General features: G+C 50.9%; 1 protein-coding gene across 4 annotated transcripts in view; it reads right to left on the reverse strand.

Moving 5' to 3' along the window:
* Window positions 1-13,601, reverse strand: part of LOC104051019 (discoidin domain-containing receptor 2-like) — a 63,084-nt gene extending 49,483 nt beyond the window's left edge. The window contains exon 1 of one of the 4 annotated variants that reach the window (XM_064468350.1): window positions 13,400-13,601. In XM_064468350.1, the coding sequence (XP_064324420.1) occupies window positions 13,400-13,449 (50 nt within the window). In that variant the 5' untranslated portion in view covers window positions 13,450-13,601. Of the gene's footprint in view, window positions 1-13,198; window positions 13,312-13,399 lie in introns of those variants that run through there. The other 3 variants (XM_064468352.1, XM_064468359.1, XM_064468356.1) reach the window with 3 other exon arrangements.
* Window positions 13,602-16,806: the final 3,205 nt, after the last annotated feature.

Here is a 16,806-nt window from a genome sequence, read left to right on the forward strand (position 1 = left end):
GCACTGGGAGAAACCAACGAACACACACCAACTAGCATGTTGATGCTAAGGTGAAGACAACTAGATGAACAGCTAAAAGACAGGCTGACTGCCTTGAACATCTGAGCAGCTCCCTCCTCTGTCCTGAGCACAAAGTTCTTGCAGAAGAAAAGCTACATCATCACATTGTAGAAATGAATGTCAAGAGAGGCATGCACCAGACCTGTGCCTTGTGGCCAGAGCATTGCCACAGTTACCAGCTGTGATATAGGAATATATATCCAAGCAAGAATAAGGAAAACACCAATTAGACCACCACGTAAAAGCTTCTTCTGACAGGCCTCTCCTGTAGCAGCAGCGCAACAGGCTACTCCAGCGATGTTGCCAGACCAGCCATCCTTCTACAGTGGCTCTGCTCTGTGGTCCTTATACTTCTTGCCTTCCAGCCACCCTCCCAGCCCAGCTATAGCAGGACCTCTACGTGCCTTTATCCAAGGCCTCAGCAGGGTCCGGTGGGCGACCCCAGCAGGGCCTGGTGACCCCAGCACGCCACCAGTGCCTCAGGCAGGACCAGGACCTCACCTGAGCAGTGTCCAGCTAAGCAGCGACAAAGGAGCTGGAGAACATGGGACTAAGGAGGGTGGACCTGTACATATTCAAGCTTTTTATGCTTTCAGTGAGAGGCTGTGCAAGTCAGCTCCTGCCTTCACCTTTCCAGGAACTTTTGACGCAACACAGAGGCCTGCTGTAAAAGTGCTTTGTTTATCCCCAACAGCCCGCTTCTGCCTTTACCCAGAGTCTGAGAGCATGTTCACTCCCACCCTACCCCAGCTGAAATATCTGCTCAGCCTAGCTCTCCTAGTATCATCCTTCTACTGCAAACAAATCCAGCCATAAAACTGGGAAAAGAGGGAAGTAGGACAGAGCTTGACACAACGGAGAGGGCAAGTTTGGACATGTACATAACATCCTCTGAGAAGTACCGACAAACCACCCGCACAGACAAGGTGCTGGCTAGAGCTGTACTGCAGGATAACAGAAGGCTGAGAGGTGACACTATAGCACATGCGGTGACATATACAGACACCTGATGTGGGACAGACCCTCCCCAAGCAGCGTAAGAGACAACAGCATGCAAGGGGAGCACTCACCCTCCACCACACACCTCCCACCCCATGCCAGTGAAGGCTTTCCTGCTCTGAAGAAAGAGGACAAGAGGCCAAATATCACAGCAGTACAGTGTCTCCTTCGCCCCTCGGTGACTTCCTAAATCACTAAAACAAGCACACTCTCTGGTCCAGCCATGGGACAGACACATCCTCATGCCCCCAACGGGTGAAGTTCTGCAGCTGAGCCAAGCTGCTTGTTTCTGGGGACGCAGGCAGCTGCTTAGTGAAGCCCTGCCAGGACACAGGAGCAGAGGATGCCTCAGCACCTCTCTGCCACCACAGCTCCCTCACCCATTGATGAGAATGGCTGGGGAGGTGGCAAAGGAGTAACGACTCCTTCACAACCCCCAAAATCTCACTTGGAGCTTTAATGCTACCAGGAAAGATCCCAACAGCAGCAGCCTCCCATTTGCCTTGTCTTTTAAACAACACAGTCCCCAGCTGCTATATCATGGGCTGCCTCAAAGATAGGGATGAGAGCACAGAGAAGGAAAATAGTACTTATAACCCCAGGTCAGAACAAGTGGAGTGAGATCAATTTAGCTTTAGCTGTTGCAATGACAAAGCCCCAGTGAACACACCATGCAGAGAAATAAAACTCCTGGCTTAGAACAGTACTCAGCAAGGACACACTTGTAAACACTCTCCCTGGCCATTTTTGCTGACACAACTGAGAGAAAGGGGCAGAGAAAGCCATTACCTGCAAACAGACATCCCTCCCTACCCCTGGACACTGGGGCCAGCCCAAGCAGGACATCTCCAGCCTCTCTGCCTTGCTCTTGTCTGCTGAGAACAATGAGCTGAGAACCCTCTGGTGTCCTGCAGCAGCGAGCACTGCAGATGAGAATCACCACCACTCCAAGGAAGGACTCAACTCCCATGACCTAGTAAACCTCTGCTCTGGGCTTCTGACATCTAATCCCTAGAAGCAGCTGATATACTCAGCAGGCACCAGGCCTCTTTCAAAGCTGACTTTTCTTCTTGAAGCACTACGTAGCATCTAATGTCTTGAGCATTGTCCGTGTGTTCTCCCACCACCACTGCAGCAGGCCAGCTCTTTTTGCTCTCACGAGTTTGGAGCAAGGAAGGTGGCGTAAGGAGAGTTCTGACAAGCAGGGCTGCAGAGGTCCCTGGACTGCTGGCAACAAAGCCCTCCTATCTCACCTGTAGCAATACTTCCCAAGTCTGTTCCCCTCTCCCATAAGTTTCCCAGATGAATCTGTGTTAGCACATTTCACCTCAAAAACTACAAGCTGTGGGGACCTGAGAAGTCCAATGTCTGAGTATTAATTCCAAATCCATTTCAGAGAAAAGCTTCCTTCCCTGGAGATTCTATTCCAGAGACATGAAGAATATAAGCAGAAAGCCAACGCAAACCATAAGCACCAGCTACAAGCTTCAGTGAGGAACAGCGCGTGTGAAGGGAGACTCGGCACCAGCCATTTGCTTTTCCCAGCAAGGGACACCAAACCAACTGAACCACCGAACAAGCAGAGCTCAGCTCGTGGCAGCAATGCCATTACAGCTCCTCCATGTGCAACACACAAAGACAGACCCCTGCAAAAATAAGCAGTGCATGGAAGAACTGGTGAGAAAACAAGAGCTGTCAGCCAAAGTCAGGCTCCATCTGACATTTCTGAAGTCCTGTACAGCTGCTGCTCCAGGACCCTCTGGCCATACGACCCCAAACCTGACCTCTGCACTTTCATCCAAAGCTAGCATGCAGAGGGCAGCTGACAACAGTAGTCACCACATTTCTGCAATTCCTCAGAAAGGATGATCATATTCAAATAACCAGAATACTGCAGAAGCCCACGCTCCCAGCCCTTTTCGACGACTCTGGTATGGAAACAAAAGGCAGGAGCATGCACTCGGGTGCACAGTTCAGATGAGCCGGATACCAAAGGGCCCCTCTGCATGGTGCAAGTGAGAACTCATAACCCACCCGAGGACATTCCTGCTCGCTCCACACCATCAGACTCATCCGACACCAAGGCTGATTCGCACTCTAACAGGAACACAACACCAATCTGCAGAGCAGAAGGCAGTGCCAAACAAGATCACTATCACCCCATAGGAGCTGTCGTTTTCAGTGCCAGTGGAGCACGCATACATCATTTCTAAATCTCCCTGTTACACAAAGGGATGCAGAGTCCAGGGATGCAGCCAGGTTCGAGTCTAGCAATGAGGTTTTGGCTAGGGAAGCTCCCACCTCCTCAGCAGCTCCTCGCATCTCAGCCATTTCCCTTCCAAGCAAGGCCTCCTGGCCTAAGTATAAGGGTGTTGCAATCTGCAGTTTTGTCTGAAGAAATCCAGCCCAGCCCAGACGCAGCAGCAGGCCTCTGGTCTGGCCTGACTACGTGCCATTCATGGACACCCACTGTGTCCAGAAGCTTGTGGCATTTTCGAAGGCAAGTTTACTTCTCGGATATAAAGAGCTCTTCTGCTCCCATTAATACTCAGGACCATGACGGGCAACTTCGATGTACAATCCAACAGGCACATTCAGCTCATGACCTGGTATTTTTTCTGAAATAAATGCAGCAGACTCTGGGGAAAACCCGCTCCTCCCATTGCGAGGGGCTGAGGAGGGTAGATAAAAGGCAACTGCATGCCTTGTGTATGTGTGGCCTGAGCCTGGGCGCGCAGACGCCGGCACCGATCCCACACTTGGCCTCAGGGCGAGGGATGCTCACAGTGCTCATCCTGCACCTCCTGACAAGCCCAGCTCATATCTGGGCGAACACCACGGCTAATACTGAGGGGAGAATACTGATGTGCTCATTCCAACAGTGTGACATGTCCTACAAGCACTGCTTCACCTGTAATACCCCATGCAAACATGAGAAAACCACCTAACAGGATCCCTGCTTTTTCCTGGAGAAACAGCACTAGGGTCTGCTCATATTTCCCATACTAGCATGGAAAAGACAGAAGGACTTGGATACATTACACATTACACTACTAGCCCTACTGGGACATTTCCTAACAGTTCACTTAAATGTTTTTAAACCTGCAGGATGAGGTAATTCAAACCTAAATGCATAACCACCACTACAAGGTGGTTCACTGGGTGCAGCTCTCAAGCAAAAGCAAACAAAAGCTGATCCGGCATGGTACACTGCTCCATCCCCGGACGTTTTCAAGACTTGGCCAGACAAAGCCATGGCTGAGTCAATCACATGCTGGAGACAATCCCACTTCAAGCAGGAGGTCAGGCTGAAGACCTCCAGATGTCCTTTCCAACCAGTATTTCCATCACCCTGTGATTGCAAATGAGAACAGGCAGAATAATTATTGCCAAGAGTTCTATGAAAGACTTGCATTGAGTTTCTCTGAAGAGATCTTTGTAGATTATATTAAAAGCTTGGTTAACAAAGGTGTTGGCACTGACACAATCAGGACTAATTCTGTACTGGCAGGGATACTGGAGTACCAGTATCCACGCATTGATGTATTGCACAGGTCTCAAACCTGGTCAGTACGCTGCGTCAGACTGTCCTCGCACAAATTAACACCCGCCATAAGAGATTTGTTTTTGGCATTTAACTTCAGCTATGTATTCAAACACAAAAGTGTGCAATAATTCCAAGAATACAGGTTAAAAGCAAGACAGCCAATAGCTCTCAAGACATTACATGCAACTAGAAAAATCATTTCCCACTGTAAGACTTTACTCTAGGGAGGTCTCAGAAGCACTGCTGCTATTTGGTGTCCTTCCAGTGCTGGGATGAGGCCAAAAAATGCCGTAGCAGAGACTGAACCACATCTAATTGCTGGTGGGTTCAGTCCCTGGGAAGAAGGCAGCATGTCTACACAAGGTGCTCTGTCTGGAGGGTGATGGGGACGCAGCAGCAGGCACTGAGATGACAGGGTCATTGGCCACCAGAGAAACTGCCATTAGTGCCATTGCTCCCAGCTGCCTACCATGGCGCTGCCAGGATTGACCCATTGTATCTACACATGGTACTGGCCAGCCAAGCTCGTTTTCTCAGGACAAAGCCCCATCCAGGTTGTCCCAAAGCGTGAGAAAAAAATATACGATTCCTGCTAGCCAAGTATGTAGATAGATGGCATCAAACTGACAGAAAGAGGAAGGACACTTTGGGAAGTTGGGTTATTTGAATAATACCCATCACAATCCGGACAAATGCAAAACACATGCACTTAAAAACAACGACCATGAGATTAATTTACAGTTTTGGGACCCTTGTCCAGGTAAACAGTGAGGGAGCTCACTGCATGGCTAGCTCTGCTAGTCTGATTTGTTCTCTTCAGCAGCTGAATCACAGCACACATGGCCAACACCTCATCCCAAACAATAACATGGCATTGGAGGCTCACGCTGCACGTGTTCTCACAAGCACCCCAGCTCAGCTCCACTATAAATGCAGAAATGAAAGATAAACATTCCTGGAAGATCACATTACCCAGCATGAAGATGTGACAGCTTGTTAGGAACAGAAGAAACAGCCCTGAGCTTAGTGAAAAGCACTCATTTGGGCTTACATTTTCATACTGGATAATAGTAGTACTCCAGCTATTTCTGCTACACGTTTTTTGGTTGTTCGGGGTTTTTTATTTTGACAGGCAGAAACAAATGAGCACAAGTGAAATAACATAGCAGTAATACAGACAACAAAACCTGACACTTGGCTAGTTTAGCTCTCCATAAGGCGGCAACACGAATGACTGACACCACTACCAAGTGATACACATAACAAAACCATGCTCAGATTCTCAACCTTTAAGGAAAAAGGGCTGCAAACACAGTGTGCTCTGCAGGCTCTGTCTCTATTTGCTTGTCCTTCAGCAGCTCTTCATTATTGATGGGTGGGACTTTTTTTACACCTTAAATGCTATTCCCAGAGAAACCAAACTAATTTCTCATTTTCACTGCATAAATTCATCTGGTTGGAAGAAAATACCCCGCCCTAGTCTTCTGGCCTCCAAATTGCAGCTGGCAGACTCAGGACATGAAACAGTCCTGGGGAAGAAACACAACTGTTTACTTTGTTTGTCTGCCCTCCTCCTGTCCTCTCGCCCTCTCCTCCATCTCCCTGCCATCTCTTGACAGGACCTGACTTGTTTCAGGTTCATCAGGCACCAGAGCTCTGCACTGCAGTGCTTTGCAGACAGACTTGGGCACAGTACCCAAGCATCAAGAAGCGAAAGTCAAATCAGGTCAGGAGAGCATCATCCATGCTGGGAGACCTTCCAAGCAAACACCCAGAGAGCTGCTGCGTTAGGAGTGGGCAGGCCCCAAATCCAAATTTTGGAACAACTCCACCCAGTTTAATTCCTTGCTCATGCATTCTGAAAGCATTAGTTCCGAGTGGCCTGGTGTTTTAACAGCTCCATACTTGAAGCCTCATGGACAAAACAAGGTTTAAGCAGCACTCTTCAGTGTACAGGTCATTACCTCCCATGTGTACGCACTGCTCCACCCAGCTGGTGGCCCGGAGGCAATCATCAGCCAGTCTCCAGATGGACAGACCGCCTGTGAAGAGACCCAGCAGGAATCCCATCCAGGTGCAGCACGAAGAATGAAATGGTTGAGCTCCTACAAAAAGTATACAACTTCACAGCAACCCAACAAAGCAGCATTTTACCAGTCCTTTTCATTAAACAAAGGATCCTGGATTATCAGCCAGTGAGTAAGGGCTCACCAAACCAAAGCAACTTATCTTCACAGCTATTTTATATCGGGAACAAAATAATACAACATTGAAAGTAAATACTTTACCTTGCATTGTACTACACATCCCCGAGGATGCCAAACAAAGTTTGACAAGCCTTCACATAGGTGTTTTCCACTTTCATGTGCTTGACTTTCCACCTCTATAAAATACCTGTGTGAAGTTATGCATTGGAAAGAGCTTCTCATAAACTCCCATGGAGCAGACGAGCATACGTGAGGGGGAAAAAAATACCACCAAGTCTGTGCTCACCTCTACTTTCAACTATTTTTTTTTCAGAAAGCTCACAGGAGCGACCCACTGAATGAGACTCCCCTACAGGCAGAATAATATTCATATGGAGTGGAAGGAGGTTTTAATGCATCTTGCTTTATACTTTCCTGTCTTCAGGTTGCATAAAATGTTAGCAGATTTCAGGTTTGGGATTTGAAGTTTTCCCTGCCTAGTCTGACTCCAATTTTTAATTTAGGAACAAGTGGCTCCTATTTCCATAATCAATATTAGTAAAGCTCCACCGCCCCAATCTATTTTTGCATAACTAATGCTGCTTTGATTTGGAAGAAGAAATCATTTTAGGCACAAAGAGGATCTAGCATCAGTAATGCTGCCTTTCTAACCTGCCTGTGAGAATACAAGTACAACCCATTCGTTCCCATAAGAGTACTTAAAGTTTTGGCAGCAAAATTTTTCAGCGTGTTTCCCTATGCTGGGAACACCACCCAACATCACCTTAGAACAGCTTTGCTTAATTTTCAACATTCTTAAACAACGGCTGCGAATATTTTGGAAGAAGAGGCCTTTCCATTAAGGACATCTTAACCCAACTGCCATCAAGAGAGATGGAGAACAGCATCCCTTTTCAGAGGGACCAGAGATTGGTGGGATCTTTCCTCTGCAGCAGAACACTAGCATCAAGTCTTCCCTGCTCAGTACAGTCTCATGCTTTAACAGAAAAAATATCATCAATTCTACAGAAATTCCTTTGCTGAAGCCAGCAGAAAAACGTCTCTGGAATTAAGGCAGATGAGAGCCTTCCCTCGCTTGGGCTTATCCCAACACCACACACACTAAGGAGAGAAACAGAGCTAAGGAAAGATTAAATACTTCCTTGCTATCTCCAGTTGCTGTCCAAGCAATAGGACCCAGCAGTTGAGAGCATCCCTTGGTATTCTTTATTTTCAGAAAGCTCTTGTTAGAGCACAAAGCCGCCCTGAAGACGGATGCTTTCGCAGTCTCTAGTGTTTTGTATGTGCCATGAGGACACTGGGCATGTGACTTGTGTGTTAAAACTTTCTGGCGCACCAGTCTAAGTTCAGATTCTTTCCCTGCAAAACACACTCCATGATCTCATCTGCAAGCAATCAGCCTGAGAAATCAGCTTGTTAAAGGAAGCTTCTAGGAAAGGAGAGATGTCTCTGGAGAAATATGGGGGCCTATATAATTTTAACCAGTTTGTTAAACCCCAGCTGCTCTTTTCCCCATTAGGGTCACAAAACCAAGAAACCACTTCTCCTCCCACACAACTTCAGACTGCAGGACAGTTTGCCAACACCTAACCGGAGCATCACGTTTTCGTTCTCCACAGCCTGGAAGCACTCACATTTTCATGCAAACTCATTTTTAAGCAGGCACTGGAAAACTGCAAGAACAAACTTAGAGCTGCAAGTTGAGTAGCACCCGGAAAAGCAATCTGCTAAACATGGCAACAGTGGTGACCTGAATGTGTAAGACAGAATATTTTCTTCATTTCTGGATATGTATTTCAGCATTTCTCCACAATTATCACTTATATCCTAGACACGCACCCAAAGAAAGGAGTAACCAGTATGGTGGGAGCTCTAAAGAGTGAGGGAACAGACAATAAGCTCCCTGGAAAGCCAGCTTTACCCTGAGATCGCTTGAAGTGCTGTAACATAATTTCACGTAAATTCCTGGTGATGCTGCAGGAGCATACAGAAGCCCTTCACTCCTCCCTGTGCTACATCCCCACAAGGCAACATCTCTTCCTCCCCAGTAAAAGCCTTGGGGAAGCACGAGCACTGCAGAGTGTAGGAAATTAAGTGCAGCATTTGATTCCCAGATTACACTATCAGTTCGTCTTTGCAGGGCCAGCTGCACCTTGTTCCTTGTGAAGGAGCACTGTGGCGAGTAGAACAAGCAGTGCGACTCTTGTGCCCACAGAGCCAGCCACACCTGCATCCCCTGCGCTTTCAGGAGAAGGATCACCACTCTTGCACCCCAAAGGGGAGGCAGGGAAGATCAGATCACAGTCCTGCCTTTCTTTGCTTTAGTCCATGAAACCCGTCACACCATGCATGAGCTGTTCTCAACAGCATCTCCCAGGCAACCCTTTCTCAGCTGCCCCTCGTTGGTCATTCAAGTACTTTGAAAGACTCTCCTTAAAATTCTCGCATAAAAATTGCTGTTCAGTGTTCAACACAGCACACAGGAGGGAGGGGAAAAAAAAGCTAGCCTGTTGACAAAAGAGATCAGGAGGACTGAACCTTGGCTCTTCCCAGACATGGATTATTCCCAGTGAAGTGATTATTCACAGCTTCCAGCACCTATTTTCATTTCAACTTGCAAAAGTAACTGTTAAGAAACAAACAGAAGGAAGCAGAGATCAGAGTGGAAAGGCAACACACATTTATTACCATCAGAGCAGAGGATCAAGTTAACCACACTGGGTTGTCTCTCAATTTCTTTACTAAAGCTACTTTTTAAATAGTAATTCTTATTACTATTTATTAGTAATAATTAGTAATTATAGTTAGTAATTAGTATTACTAATTAATAATTAGTAATAATACTATTATTACTTATTACCTACACCTCAACCCCTAGTTCTTGAAACCACTATGAGAATCACTGTGAGGGACTCTGCCCTGTACCATATAGGATGACAGAGTCATGGTAAAACTGCTTTGGTCAACAGTGGCACCTTCTAGCTCCAAACGCAACTCAACCTCATGGCAATTTGAAATATTGCCCTAAAGAAGCTTTTTGCGCTCTGTGTCTTTAAGAAAAAGAAAAACATAGCTCTGTTTGACTGCAAACATTCAGGCTAAACAAAATGTTATGAGGAGAAAAAAAAAGTCTCCTTCAAGTTTTACTCCCTAGCCAAGAGTCTAATTTTACAAGATTAAGAGCAGACACCCCCCAAACATATGTCAGCTACTAAAAATCAAGGTGCAGGACAACCACCCCCAAATCCCTGGGAAACTACATCTCAGAAAATTCAAAGCATAAAGGGGGGGGGGCAATATTGAAGGGCTCAGCTGCTACCTCCTATGGTGCAGCTTCTCAACCAAATCATGATGGGGACGAAGAAAAAGGAGACTTTCCGGCTCAAGTTCCAACTCCTTTTAAAAAATCAGTTTATAACCACTAAAATAAACACAGTAAGAACAACTGTGCAGTAACTGGGAACCTGCAAAAACAGCTGCAGTTTAAGAGCAGCTCAGGCAATATCTGGCAAACACCAACAGATAAAAACAGCCCAGGGGGATGTCAGGACCCACCCGCTCATAGAGAAACTGCCTAAAGTTGTTCTAGCCAGGGCATGCCAGGCAGAGGCTGCTGTTCTGCCTGTGCTGTTCACCACTGCAGCGGGCATTTGCTCCCTGCTAGATCTGCCTCTTTGCCAAATTATTCTCTCCTCCCAGATGCCTAGGCCTCTTTCATGCCCCTAACTGCGCTGTACTGTCTTACCCAGCCAAGAGCATCCCAGTGGGCCTGGCTTGCCACGGGGAGTTTTGGAGTGCTGCTGCACTGTTTCCCACGTGCATCAGCCGGGTGGCATGCTGCTCTCTGCACTGGTGTCCCATCACCGGGGCTCTAGGCTATTACTCTGCTACCCAAAAGCCTTCTCATGGGATATTGCCGGTCCTTCCAGGGCACAGATCCCCTCGGCAGCCAAACTCTCCAGGAAACAGCCACCTCAAAGGGAAGAGCAGGAAACCCAGAACAAGCAGAACCCTGCAAGACACCGGTTCTTGAACATTTCAACTATTTTGAAGTCCCTCTAGGACATCTTCAGGACAACAGCAACCACATCAGATGGTGCAGAACTCCAGCGGCCAGCAGCGTCTCTAGAGAAAAATCACCCAGTCCTGCTGCCATTTCACCTTCAGACTCCAGCTGAGACAACTTCCCAGCATTTGGACACTCAGGAGACTTTCTGACACTTTCTCCTCAATGACTATTTAGAACTGGAAGATCCAAATCTCCAGTGTTATCCAAGGAACTACCTCAAGCCTTGGTAGACAGCCACATGCTTTGAACATCCTCGTTTGCTGCAAAGTCGAGAGTTTTCAATTATTCCCAGTTCTAGTTGTTCTTGGCTCTTCCCTCCCTCACCACAGACCTGTGCTCTCCACAGCCAGGCTTGTCACTGTGCTGAAAAACCAAATTCAGGAAACATGCAACAAATAAAGTCTTCGTGGACAGCGAATTGAATGAAAAAAGATGAAAGCTCTTGGGACAGGCAAGGAGCCAGCTCTGGGGGAGGAGGCAGGTCACCTGGGCAATTCCCATGGGAGGAAAAAGACAGAGCCTCAGGGTCTTGCACCAACCACTCCTGAAGTTTGAGATGCTGCAACTTTCAAACTGTAGCCTACGACCATCAGGTCACAGATAACTAACTAGCAGCAAAAGCTCACACACCCTGACGTCTGCCCAGGGGACAAGCACACACCTGGGTAATAGATTTACGTCTTCTTAAAAATGCAATTACTTTCCTCAGTTATACACCAGGGGCCAGAACCTGCAGGCTGAGCAAGCCACAAGAGGCATGGTGGCTAATTCACAAAGCACTACTCTTGATTTCGACAGCCCACGTTACCCAGACAATCAGACTGAACAGACATTGGAGCCTTTCTAATTTTACGGTCCACAGAGAGAAGGCAGGAACGGCTGATGGAAGAGCAGCAAGGCCTCTCTGCCCACACACGCCACCACTTCTGGCTCCACAGCTAGAGAATCACTGCTACGTTTTTTCAAAAGAAGTTTGTTTTTTTTTTTTAATAGAGTCAGTTGAAAATAAAAAGGGGAAGAGCTCAGCATTTCAAACTGAAGTGTTTCAAAATGTTGGTTTATCTTTCAACCTCAAAAGAAGAGAAATAAGTGAAACAAAATCTCAGTCACTCCCTCATAATATTTTTCCCTTTCTGCTTCCAACAAAGCAAAGTACCCTGAGTTCATCTTTATCACCTTCTTTCCTTTCCTCTTCCCCTTTGGCTTAAAAGATCCCACTGGAGAAATGGACATGAAATAGCCACAGATTCTCATGTTTTGTCTTTTCCCACTTCCCTCCCTCCCTCATTAAAGAGCATTTAGAAGCCAGACCAGCCAAAGAAACAGCCAGCGCTCCCAGCACAGAAAGGAAGAAGGGGAAAAGCACCAGCAAACAAAAACACTGAAACACTGAGTATCAACCAGAAAAACCCAAAACAAAAGGTTGTTTTCTGAAGTTTTCCCACAGACAGAAAACTTCATGGGAAAAAAGCTCTTCTGCTTTGGAAAAAAAAAAAAGAGAGCTCTTTTTTCATAAAGGGGGGAAGAAAACCAAGCAAATGAAACCATCAGCCAGCACAAGTGCCTAACTCTCAGGCTTGTGAGGTAAAACCGGGTCTCAGGACCTGAGCATAACACGGCCGCGGCACACCGCGGCAGCGCAGTTTACTCCAGCCTCGCGCAGCCCCAAGGGCTGCTGGTAGGGCCACAAAGAACCTGCCCGAAAGCTGATCCAGCTGCAGGAAAGAAAACGAACAACAGAAAGGCCCGGCGAGGTGGCAGCCGGCCGCGGCCCCGGCCGTGGGTCGCTGCGCGGCCGCGGGGACGGCGGCGCCGGGCAGCAGGCGGGATGGGGCGGCCGCGGCGCCGAGAGGCAAAACCCCGCGTCGCCTCCTACCTGCGGAGAAACCTGCCTGAGCGGGAGCGGCGCTGGAGCCTGCCCCCGGCGAGGGCAGGGAAAAGGCCTAACAAAGAAAGCAAACCCCGCAAGTACTGCTGGCGGCGTTAATTAAAAAGGTCTCTCGCCGCACGTTACTGCCTTAAGGCACCGAACTGCCCAGAGCAGCATTTCAACAGGCTCAGGGGCTCTTGCACACACACGAGTGAGTGAAGCGAAGTGCTGCAACTCGCAGCGGTAACTGCGGCCGAGCACGCAACAGGGTGTCCCGGTTGTGCGGGGACCCACCGGCCCCGTTCCGCCTTCGCCGAGCGGCTCCCCCCGCCCGCCTCGGGCTGCCCCGGGAGCCGGCGCCGAGCCCCAGGGACCCCGCCGAGCCCCCCTCGCTCGGGCACCGCTCCCCAACGCCCGCGGGAGGCCGAAAGCCCCGCGGGGCTCACTGTGCTCACTGTGAGCACAGGCACAACCTCGGCGGCCCCGCCGCCACCCCGCTGGTCCCGCCGGCCAGGCCCGCAGGCACCCGGCGGGGCGGGGCCGCCGCCCCGGGCAGCGCCTCCCCCGGTGGTGGCGGCGGCGGCGGCGGGCGGGGCAGGGTGGGGTGGGGTGTGGCCGGGCCGGGCCGAGCGAGCCGCCGCGCTTACCTGAAGGACCGAGCGGCGGCGGCGAGCGCGGGCGGGCGGGCGCGCTGCATCACGGCCCCCTTCCGGCCGCCGGGCGGGCGAGGGCGGGGGCGGCAGCGGCGGCGGCGGCCTCGCCGTTCTTAAAGCAACAGCTCTCCGGGGCGGCGCGGGGCCGAGGTTGGCGCGGGGCCGGGCGCAGCTCCGGGCCACGCTGCGGGGAGGCCTCCGCTGCCGCGGAGCCCGCCGGGCGGCGTCGCTATGGCAACGCGGCGCGGAGGGCGGGAGCCGCGGCTGGGCTGGGGCCACCTGCGGGAGCGTGTTCAGTGTGCTTCAGGGACCCGCCGCGGCCCCCGTGTGCCTCAGGGCTGTGCCCCGCCTTGTCCCTGTGACCTCGTGTGCCTCAGGGCTGCCGGTCCCCGTGTCCCCTGTGTGCCTCAGGGCTGGCCCCCCACCCAATGTCCCCGTGTCCCCTGTGTGCCTCAGGGCTGGCCCCCCACCCAATGTCCCCGTGTCCCCTGTGTGCCTCAGGGCTGGCCCCCCACCCAATGTCCCCGTGTCCCCTGTGTGCCTCAGGGCTGGCCCCCCCACCCAATGTCCCCGTGTCCCCTGTGTGCCTCAGGGCTGGCCCCCCACCCAATGTCCCCGTGTCCCCTGTGTGCCTCAGGGCTGGCCCCCCACCCAATGTCCCCGTGTCCCCTGTGTGCCTCAGGGCTGGCCCCCCCACCCCATATCCCTGTGTCCCCTGTGTGCCTCAGGGCTGGCCCCCCATGTCCCCGTGTCCCCTGTGTGCCTCAGGGCTGGCCCCCCGTGTCCCCTGTGTGCCTCAGGGCTGGCCCCCCACCCCATGTCCCCGTGTCCCCTGTGTGCCTCAGGGCTGGCCCCCCCACCCCATATCCCCGTGTCCCCCGTGTGCTGCAGGGCTGTGCCCCCCACCCAATGTCCCCGTGTCCCCTGTGTGCCTCAGGGCTGGCCCCCCACCCAATGTCCCCGTGTCCCCTGTGTGCCTCAGGGCTGGCCCCCCGTGTCCCCTGTGTGCCTCAGGGCTGGCCCCCCACCCCATGTCCCCGTGTCCCCTGTGTGCCTCAGGGCTGGCCCCCCCACCCCATATCCCCGTGTCCCCCGTGTGCTGCAGGGCTGTGCCCCGCCATGTCCCTGTGACCTCGTGTGCCTCAGGGCCCCACATGTCCCCTGCGTGCTCAGGGCTGAGTAATGTTCCAGCGTCCCCCAGGTACCTCTGGGCTAAGCCATGTCCCCATCTGCCTCGCCACCATGTCCTCATGGTGCCTCAGGGCTTAGCTGCGTCCCCACATGCCATAGGGCCCCACCACGTTCCCAGGTGACCCTGTGTGCCCCAGGGCCGCGCTGTGTCCCCGTGTCCCCCGGTGTACCTGATGGCCCCGCCATGCTCCCAGGTTACCTCATGTACTTCAGAGCCCTGGCATGTCTCTTCCCTTGTGTATGTCAGGCTGCTGCCATGTTCCTGGGCCACCACTGCGCTCCCCATGCTCCCCAGTCACTGCTGCCTACCACAGGTCCCTGCCACGTCCCCTACAGTCCCGTCACCGCCATGGTGCCAGGGGGTCCCTCCCCAGCACCCTCCCAGAGCCTGTGCCCAAGCTGTGTGGCCACGATGGCGTGCGGTGTCGTTGGGCCACCGGCCAGTGTGTGCTGGTAGTAGCCTCTGAGGTCACACAGTTACGCTCAGTTACAATAGCCTCTCCCACATGTGCCTCTTTTTAACAAACTTGACATCGTTTCAGCTACTTTTTACAATGATGTCAATGAAGATGGGCCCTTCCCTGGGACTGTCCAGAAACATGGCCACAAACAAGCCAAAGAAAGCAAAGGCAAGTGGGAAGATTTCCTGAGCAGGAGAAATGAAAGGGAGGAAAATACTGGTTAACAGGGAAAAGGTGTGCTTAGAGGAGATCTTTAATACACCAGGCGAAAACATAGCCAAAACACTAGACTAGCAACCGGCTGGACAGAGCTACACAGTCTCTGGGTGTAAAGTAGATGGACTTTTTGAAGATATTTAAGAGGAAATAATGGTGAAGAACATTACTTTGCTCCAGGAAGCAGAAATGCTGGGTGTCAGGGGAACCCCATGGTCCATATAATCAAACTTTCTGTCTCCTGTAAAGAATTTTCACTCATATTTTGCAGTGTGAATGCACACAAATCAGTTTTCAGTTTCATGTCTTTGAGCTCTGTTGAGTGGCTCTTTAATGCTGTGGGGCAAGGAGAGGTACAGACCCTGGTATGTCTTTACCAGATTGCTCATTGATTTATTAATTTCTTATCAATTTCCCTGATTTTAATCTTCTTTCTATGTCTTTTTTACAATAGTCTTTTCAGGCTCCCCTTTTTCAGACATCCAGTTGTGCAATGGAGTAGTGCAGCACGTAATACCTAGGTGAGGCAGTGCAATGAAAAACCATTTTAATATTTTCTCCATTACGCTCCTGAGACACCATCAGTCCAACTTAAGAGTGAGCCAGAGGGTGAATAATGTGCCTAATGAAAGCAGCTGTGTTTACAATTCCCATGGCATGCCTCCACAGGGAGCAGCATCAGTGCCCCTTGAGTCACAGTGATGGGAAGCAGTGCTGGCTCTTACATTTGGTGGAGGGTCGAAAAGCTGTGGCAGAGCTTGCTGTTACAGTGTGGGAGAGCAGATCTCTGCTAGTGAGGTTATGAACGGTCTTCTTACAGCTGCCTTGGAAAAAATACTGAGCAGCTCTGTGTCTGCTCTGGATAAGCATGGGAACGGGGGCGATCAAAAGGGAGTTAATATTGTAGGATTGGGCAAATATGGCAAGAGGTTCCCCTTTAGGAGCATCCTAGAAGTGCTGCATCTCACAGTGCGCCTGGTCCCATAGGACACATCTACAGTACTAAATTAAGCAGCTCCTGGGGCGACTGCTGGGTACAGGAATGTGATCATGTGTAATGACAAACTGCCAGAACAGGCCCTGGCCTGGGTGAGGGGTAGTGCATGCATCACGCTCCCCAGTGACCGTTCCCAGGCAGGGAACATGGTGGGAATGTCCCAGGGCTGCTCCCAGTACACATCTGGATGCTGTTTGCCAAGAGATTTTACCAGCAGGAATGTGTTCTGGAGCAAAGGACTCTGTGCCCAGCAGCAAGGCTGTGGGACTCTAGGGCAGCTAGTAGGGTGGGCTGAGATGGCCCAAGGAGACTTGGATAAGGAAAGAGGTTGGAGGGAGGGGTGGTATGAGGAAAGAAGGGGCTGGGGCTCTAGCACGGAACTGGAAGGCTCTGGAGTGGGCAGATCAGGGAACTGGGAGCTCTGGGAGAAGAAGGAGTGAGACACACGCTCTGGCCCAGGGACTTCATGTGAGGGTGGAGGCCTCTGGGGCAATAGAGCTGGGGTGTGAGAGGCTCCCCCCACAGAAAAGGCAGCT

The sequence above is a fragment of the Phalacrocorax carbo genome, chromosome 18 (genome assembly GCF_963921805.1).
Source record: "Phalacrocorax carbo chromosome 18, bPhaCar2.1, whole genome shotgun sequence".
NCBI classification, from domain to species: Eukaryota; Metazoa; Chordata; class Aves; order Suliformes; family Phalacrocoracidae; genus Phalacrocorax; species Phalacrocorax carbo.